Below are 9,049 nucleotides of genomic sequence, written 5' to 3'. Positions count from 1 at the left end.
ACTTACATTTGTAGTCTATTAATCATTTTAATCAGTTAATAATACATGCCTGACACATTAAAAAGCCATATGCGTCTACTGGGACCATACTCTTTTGAACAAGCATATACAACAATAGATGTGACATGTCACTCAGACTTGCCATTCCGGGATGGCAAATTTATTCTCCTAGGATGGCATGACCCGCTCTCTCCTTCTGATTGCCTACTCGTTGCCTTCTCTTTGGTTAGGGTTAGGGTAGCGCTGCGGAGGAGGCAGAGTAGGGACGGACACATTTCGCTGTAGAGCTGGGCTTGCTTAATTGTAACCTATTGTAAAAGAGGCAATTGTGTTGTCTTTAGATTCCTTGTATTTCTCTACCAATAGGCTTACATCAATACTGTTCTATTCAAAGTAGGCCTAATGACCATAACATAATGAGCACCGCCCTGACTCTCTCCACACTCCACCTCTGGCTCTACATGCCACTGTACTCAATCTGCTGTACTGCACTTTTAATTTTAATTTTAATTATCTTATTTTTAATACATACTGTGTGTGTGTATATATATATATATATATATATATATATATATATATATATATATATATATATATATATATTTTTTTTTGTTCAGTTTAACCTCTTATTTTAGAGAATGTGTGACATGCACCTACAACACCAAAACAAATTCCTTGTATGTGTAAAAAAAAAAGTACTTGGCAATAAAGCTTTTCTGATTCTGATAAGACAACTGTGCCTGTCTAGAATGAACGAAAATAAAACAAAACAAAAATATTATAGATTATTATAGCTCCGAGAACAAATCATGCGTTTAACCATGAAGATGATCTCAATTGTGCATTTATAGGCTATTGCAGAAAATAATTGTATTTTTAAAATGTTGCCTGAACTTAATATGTAAGAACTTAGGCTACTACATTAAGCAATATTTTTTATGCAGAACTCCAAATAGATTCAGTATTATGGCATATAGCAGGTAGTTAAAATCAGACAGACAAGAGATACAACAGTGATATATTAATATATTTATTAATGTCTTAAATTGTACATCATTGAATCCAGATTTATCTTAGATGCTAGCAAAGCAACACAGTAGAGAAAATAAGCACAGCAGAAATCATCAGTCATTTGTCTACCCGGAAGTGATTTTTGTGTTAGTGCAACATGCTTTTCCTATGTCTAAAAAATATACCAGGGTTATTTTGGCTTGGGCCTGGAGATTAGAGCTGGGCGATATGGAAAAAAATCAAAACAGCAGGAAAACAGCTAGAACAGTCTGGTAAGTTCAGAAAACTACATCACTTTGCTGTAATGCAACCGTTAAAACCAGGAAGAGACAACACTTGTGTCATATAGCGACATTACGATATCCAAAATCTAACAAGATATCAACAACACCTGTGCAAAGGAACTGTTTGAACCATATAACATTTTGACATGACAAGGTTTATTATCATGACCTTGACTAAACATATTTACAAGAGCAATTGAGAACAATTACAAGCCTGCTATAAAATAGCTTCAAAGGGGCTGTACTCCATATTCAGATAAAAAAAGTGGTTTGGAATTGCCTCCACATGGATCTCACAGACTGTTCCTAGCTCGTCAATACTGGTCAATACTGAAACTCGCGGCTGTACCGGCTATCAAAACAAAGAACAGAGAAGCTCGGATTAAAACACACAGAGGGAGTGTGACTTCATTCTCTGCTCAGGACACCATTACTCCACTATGTCTTTACAGAGAAAATATTTGTCTACTTTTATATTAATGCTCTGAATATTGAGTACAGCCTATTTAACTGCTTGCAGGGTTTTCATTTTCTTACACCCGCAGCACTCACTCCCCAGCATCAAAGCGTCTTTTTAATGGCATGTGGCTGCCTCCCTCTTGATTCCGAAGTGACTGAAACGTGGTCGGTGGTCACTGTGGCTTCTTGCAACGACTGAACTGTATGCTCCTTCTCCTCAACTTCTCGGGCTGGAGAGATGCGAGGAGAGAAAACTCGCGAAAGACACCAACACAGTAGATGTCACCTGCAACAGGGAATACTAAAGTCAAATAGGGGTGGGGGCTTTGTCCCACTGCAGGGCACTGTGGAGACTGCAGTAGGCCTAACCAATGTGCTGGTTTTTGCTTAGGCCTACCTCTAACACCAGTGAGTAACACACCCACACTTGTTTAATGACAACATGACATAAAGGCAATAAGCCAGCAAATATGGCAATCTCCAATAACCACTTTTCACCATTCATGAAGAAAGATAGAGCAGATAAACCTCTTCATGAAAGAACAAAGCCCCCAAAAGCATGGCCTCAAGATCGAGGAAAGTTCCTCAGTCCACCTAGGTCAGGGCTGTAGACAAGTCCAAGACCAGGACTAGTCAAAACCGAGTCAAGACCAAGTCCAAAGAGGTTCAAGTCCAAGTCAAGGCTGAGTCCAAGAATGTTTGAGTCCAAGTCAAGACCGAGTCCAAATGAGAGACAGTCAATACCGAGACAGAAAAAAAAGAATCCTCTTCAAGACCACTTACTTACCTGTTTATAATTTATGTGATGTGAGAGACAGTAGATTTTCTATTTTAAGATGATAATTTTTCTTTATTATTTGTAATAATCAAAAAGCAAGTGCAGAGTAACACACTATAGGATCAGATTAGGCCATATTATTTACTTAAAATATAAGATGGAAATGTTTCCATTCTTGAACTTATTACTTGTCCTGAAGAATTCATACTACAAAGTGCTCACTGACATTGTGTCTGTGGCCAAAATGAAAATGATTGATACCTGATGATTAAGGTAGCCTACTGTATATGATGCAGCCAGGTGTATACCAGGCGACCAATCTCGGTGCCCGTTCTAGATGGATTTTGAATTAAACTAATACCTGTTTTCTGAACGAGCGCGCTTCATCTATGGTTTTGTTTTGAAGGAGGAAGTTACTTTAGAACAAAATCATATAGTGCTGGACTCAGTTGAGACCAACTACAATATTTGGCGAGTCCAATGGCTGAGTCAAGTCCGAGTTCAAATACCAACGAATCCAAGACGAGTCCCAGACAACAGAAAAGCGTCTTGAGTCCGGACTCAAGTACTACAGCCCTGACCTAGGTGGTACCTAGACAGCCATTCCTTCAGGTACAGTGCTATAAGTTACTCTTTCTTCTATAAAGCATCTTTTGTTTAACTAAGTAAATGCTTCCCCTTCTCTGGGAGTCTTGGTTAGTTTGCAGAACAGAAAATCAGGAACTTGCAGGAAAAGAGCGGTGAGCATCCTGTCCATTTCACTCCCACATACTCCTGGGATCCTTTTTCCTTTCGTACATAATCAAGTCACAACCAAGTTATACCTGGATTTATGTGCTTAATATACTAATTCACATTTCATAATATGAAGTGTACTGTACTTACCCATTGTCTTTGTATATATACATTGAATGTTTGAACATTTTGGGAGTGTACACTACATATTTCCAAATGTACGTGAATGCTGCATTATTCTGGGTTCTAGAAACAATACACCTCCACAGAAGATTTCTGTGTACTGAATGGCTCAATGCTCTCCAGGAGACTAAAAAAGTTCCCAACATCAAGAAAGCTGCAAATATTTCCCCAGAGAGTGTGTGTGCAATAGAAAACCCACAGCCACCAGAGCAGAGAGAATCACGGTATCACACTACTCCCTTAGTAAGACGGCCCAGGATGCTTCACTCACTCTATCCCGAACATCCTTGGATTTAACTCTCCCGCTGCCCGTGGCAACCCCTGTGGTAACAAAAGCAATGACATGTCAATCAGTGTTTATTTCCTCAAGTGGACATGTGCTGTTTGCCTGAGGGGTAAACCGAGCAATTAGACATTTCTGGCATGTGAGAAAAACATTTCTGTGATGGTGTAACAATGCTTGTGAAATATGATAAATGTTTTAAACACTGGAGACACTGAGTTATTCAAGGCATGTTGTTGCTGCTGCAGGCTAGAAACTGAGATACTATTTGAAACACATAAGACCCTAAACACTGAAGTGATCTTTAAAAAGTGTGTTGACATTGACTTGGCAGTCTGGAGATGTCCAAGTGTATACCTCCTTTATACTGTATTTGTTATCATGAAGGAAACCATTGCTCTGAATAAGCCAAGTGCTACCCAAAAGTTTGTTATAGACCAAAAGACATACCAGACCAGATTGTCAAAAACAATAGCATTCTCCCAACATCTGACAACATTTCTACATAGCTATACTGTATTTCTTCAAATTAAAACAATACGCGTTTTATCAATTGATCATTAGAGCAACTATTTTCTGTAGACCTTTTCAAACATATTGCTGCAATGTTGAGAGAATGTTATGCATAAGTGATGAGACAGGAAACAGAAATGAGAGCAACAAGCAGGAAGCAGGGTTAGTTCATCAAGAGTTTCTCAGATTTATTGTATGCATTTTGTTTTCTTTTTTTCCCCTCAGTGCTTTTAAAGACAAGGAAGAAAGTATTCCAAAGATATCCAAACGTCAGTGAACAGAAGAACGCCTCCAAGGTTGTTTTTTGTAAGAAAATAAAAATAAAAACATAAACCAGATCAGACAGTCAGGATCCGTGATAGAATGCTGAGAGGCAGGAAGTTGGCATTAAGTTGAAATACACAAGTGTACTATTTACAGCAGGTTTGCTTTGAACAGCACCTTTAACCACTCCTATGTCAATACACACAATAGACACAACATTTAATACTTCTTCTAGAGCGAGGGCTCTAAACAGTTTGGTCACAGTAGCTTCACATCACCTGGTTCTACTTGCAGTACATTGAACTATTGCAGATCAGCACCTGCCGTATCAAAATCTCTGTCACATTTCTTCAACCTCTTATCAACATGTGAGTTCACCAACAGTGTTTCTACCACTCTGTCACTTCACAAAGCATGGCAAAACTATGCTGTATCTACTCTGAACAGTTTCAGTTAAAAAAACAAAAAAAACGGTGATATCATACAACAATGTCAGACACTTTCCCTTTAAAAAGTCTTTGGCAAAGAAAAATAAACCACAACATTACAAAATAAAATGACTATTTGTAAGCTTTTGTGGAAACCAAAAAAAGAGAGGAATGAGGAAGTCACCACAGGTTTGGTCTGTGGATGGAAGAATGGCACAGAGGTGCAAAAAGTAAGACATTTCTGACACCAGAGGGGTTATGGTGGTACATGCTTATTTCACAGGACTGCACTGCACGGCGTGATCAAACCATAGGAAAATATTTTATCATGCTCAGAATACAAACAATGTTGAACCTCCCAAAATCAATTCTGGCAAAGCATGCAGAGAATACGGCAAGCATTGGCCAGTGAGGGAAGCCAGATATACAAGTCCTTTTACCCCAGAAGTATTTAAACTGTTCTAAAGAAATGTGCTCCTTTATCTCACCACAGATACTGTAACGTGGATTATTATTTACAACAAAATGAAGGTGTGATGATTCACATTTGTTTTTTTTTTAAGGAAGTGAACAGACGAGTTGTTTAAGAGTGAGACATAAATCCAGTTTTATATACTCCCTCACTTCTTGCTGCTCTGCTTTGTCTGCACATCACAATACGTCCTCATCCTCACATAGTAAACAACAAATGACTGCAATTCATTTGAAAAAATGGTACATTGTAACTACAACTTCCACAGATAAGCTACTAAAATCTCTTTCAGTGGTGTGTTTGAATGCCAATAATTATAGCAATGTAAGGCCGTTCCAAAGGGAAAGTGAATGCAAAATGTCTTTTATGAGTGCTAATACATAATGTAATCTAAAGACTTCCTGTCATGAATTCCAAGTAATGCTTTCAGATTAAAAAGACAATCATTAACAGAAATGCAGATTTAAACTGCACCCAAGAATGCATTGCACTGGTCCTCTGGGGAAGATAAACATAAATAAAAAGATAGAATAGAAAATAGATAGATAGACAGTAACTTGACAAGACAAGAACAATGTAAAAACTAACTGAATGAAAAATTATAATATTGTAGATGGGAAAAGTGCAGTTTTTTTAACTTTACATAATGTATCATATCATATTATTTAACTCTGTCTCTCAGTATTCTTTGACACACCATCACTCATATACTCTACTGTCCACTCACTCACTCACTCACCCACTCGCTCACTCACTCACTCGCTCACAAAGTATCTTACAAAGCAGGCAAGGGTCTCTTCTCCACAAGCCCTTCAGTATTTTTGTCACAGTTTTACATTAGATTTCCCTTCCTGATCCCTCTTTATACAAAGTAAACTACCCTGCCTCTACTGCAGCTTGTCAGTTACTCTTTTTCTTTACGTAATGGAACAAATACCATTTTTTCACCTCACGCCACAGCACATAGTTTAAAGATTACCCATATAACTTCTAAGTACGTATATTTAGATTAGATTCAACTTTAGACCAAGTCTAAAGTACATCTCCAATTAAGAAGAGATGGGTAAGATGAATGTCACAGATGGTCTGGATAGATATAAAGTGTAGGGGGATTAATGCAGCGAGAGTCTTCAGAGGTAAGAGCTGTTAGGCAACAGTAAACTCACACCCCCACAACAGAGGTTACACCACATTATGATAAGTTAGAGGATAACCCTGTTAGCAAAACACCAAGAAGCAGATGTCATTTTTACTGTGTCATGTAGCTAGCATAGCATGGGTGTTGCAGAGTAATGGCAAGCAGAAACATAGTGGTGATGCAGAAAAATGGAGGTGGTGACTGTATTGTCAGTAGAGTTAAAAAGGTCCATCAGGGGTTCCCTATAACACAACGCACCCCCATATTGCGCAAGTGGTACACTCCTCTCTCCTCAGACACTCCTAAGAAGTTGCCTGTAAACCTAGATCTATGTAAGTAACAGACTTGAGATCAGTGTCAACGGGCAACTTAGTCTACACAATTATTTAGGTTCCCATTCAAGAGGAATATACTGTGTATATATATATATATATATATATATAAATATATATATAGAGAGAGAGAGAGCACAAGCTTTGCTCCTGGATACAGAAGTGACCACTAGCACTCTTCTATGGTGAGGCAGATGAATTCCTGGATGCACTTCCTATACTGCTGCTCAGTGGGGCTGCTGCTGGGATATTGACCTGGTTGACCCAAGGGAGCCTCCGCCTCTCGCATCTCCTCATTCATCCGGGCAAGACGCAATCTGGAGGAGAGAAGAAAACGACATAGGCAGAGGGAGACAAGTGATAGAAAAGAGGGGACACGCATGGAAGTAGAAATGAGAAATGGGATAGTAAGAGGACGGGAGGCAGGTGAAAAAGGAATAGGGAATGAAAAGATTAAGATGTTAAGGTGGGATGAGACCATGAGAATGGAAATGTGGTGAGGTGATAAAGATAAACCCCAATGGAGAGAAGAGGACGAGAGGAGGGAGGGAGGGAAGGAGGGAGGGAGAAAAAAGAGAGAGTAAAGACAACAATGAGGAATACAATTTAGACAATTAACCATCACCCTTCATAATTAAAACATAATTCAATCCTATTTAACAACTTTTAGATCTTTAAATGTGCAGGTTTGTTCTATAACTTCCAGGGCTTTCAACCACATCTCAGTTGAAAGCTCCAGTTAGAATACTTTAAGTGAAGATTATTTCGTTTGTTTTATCATTTTTAGTGCGTTCCAAGCAGTCTAATGCTTTAGTGTGTGTTATTGCTAACATGGAATGTTAACTTTAATATCTGAAAAACCAGAATGTCAGATTTCCAATTTCAAAACATGGGGTTAATCCAACAAAAGTCACGCCCCATTTGACTTAATTAAATGAAATGGTGTTGGGGGCAGCTTGTTACTTGTTGGAACAAAGGATCAGCTACTTATGATTAGCCAATGAGTTATTTCAACCAGCAATGTATACATGTGTATTAGGAAGTTGTTCATAAGTAGCTTTGTTATAAAAAGAATTAGGATCACTCACAGGGTGACGATGTCTGCGTTGGCAGCCTGGACAGCGATGCTTAGGGGGTCATGACCCTGCTCGTCCACCTCCGTCTGTGATGCTCCTCTCTTCAGGAACAGACACACTTGACTGTACAAAACAAGACGCAGACAGAAAAAAAAAGAGTTGAATACAGAGTGACAGACACCACCATATAAACTGATGGGTGTGGATGGATGCCTAGTTAGGCAAACTAACTACCTTTTTTATCATGCGTTTATCTTTCTACTCCATGCTTTATGCCGCGTTCTATTTACCTCGGAACTCGGAAGCCGGAACTGGGAATGACGTCATACCGGAGTTCAATGCGTTCCATTTAAAAGTCGGATTTTCATTGTTTTCATTAGCTCTAGCCCGGTTAGCTATTGTTAGCAATACCAGTTGATAACAACGCATTACGCCGTTTTCTGTGCATGCAAACAGCGTAACAACATGACCACAGATAGAAGTTGGACATGCCTGTGTGAACGACTGATTTAGTGACACAAATAAGACAGAAGTGCTTATAACTTTATGTTACTGCAGCTTTTCACAACTGTTTATACAGGGGCCAGCCACGTTGGATTTTGAACTCGGGCTACTGCGAGTTTGTCTGAGTTCCGAGCTCATAAATCCGAGGTCAGGGGGCGTGTTTACGACTTTGACCTCGTTAAAACCGAGTTCCGAGGTAAACAGAACGCGGCATAGGTCTCCAGTTACAGACATGCTTTCATGAGCAATTTAAGAAATCCCAAAGATGTTTTAAAATCATTATTATTCATGATCCTGTGGAACAACATTTTGTGGGGCCCACTCTGTCAGAAGACGGCACATAAATCTTGTGAGTGATGTGTTGTCTAGTTTTTAATTGCTGACGCTACACATGTTCCATTTATAAGAAAGGGAAGATCAAGAATTATGACCTGTACAAAATTGGGCTATGAGTAGTTTCAGTAAGTGTTTCAGAGAAAAATGGTTACCTCATACACCTGAGGAATTTCACTGAATACCTTTGAAAGGTTAATCCCTGCCTTTTATTTCTATTACATTCAAGCTGAAACTTGAATCAGGAGTCACAAGG

At 38.9% G+C, this 9,049-nt stretch overlaps 1 protein-coding gene across 6 annotated transcripts in view; it reads right to left on the bottom strand.

The window, feature by feature from the left end:
• Window positions 1–1,177: 1,177 nt before the first annotated feature.
• Window positions 1,178–9,049, bottom strand: part of acap3b (ArfGAP with coiled-coil, ankyrin repeat and PH domains 3b) — a 58,369-nt gene continuing 50,497 nt past the window's right edge. For 4 of the 6 annotated variants that reach the window (XM_031323815.2, XM_036002120.1, XM_031323809.2 and 1 more), the window contains exons 23-26: window positions 7,969–8,079; window positions 7,136–7,197; window positions 3,722–3,771; window positions 1,178–2,040 (exon numbers count right to left, since the gene is read on the bottom strand). In XM_031323815.2, the coding sequence (XP_031179675.1) occupies window positions 1,972–2,040; window positions 3,722–3,771; window positions 7,136–7,197; window positions 7,969–8,079 (292 nt within the window). In that variant the 3' untranslated portion in view covers window positions 1,178–1,971. Of the gene's footprint in view, window positions 2,041–3,721; window positions 3,772–6,451; window positions 7,198–7,968; window positions 8,080–9,049 lie in introns of those variants that run through there. The other 2 variants (XR_004897601.1, XM_031323828.2) reach the window with 2 other exon arrangements.

This window comes from Sander lucioperca, chromosome 6, assembly GCF_008315115.2.
Source record: "Sander lucioperca isolate FBNREF2018 chromosome 6, SLUC_FBN_1.2, whole genome shotgun sequence".
Lineage (NCBI taxonomy): Eukaryota > Metazoa > Chordata > Actinopteri > Perciformes > Percidae > Sander > Sander lucioperca.
The sequence above is the reverse complement of the archived record's forward strand: the minus strand, read 5'-3'. Positions and strand labels throughout refer to the sequence as shown.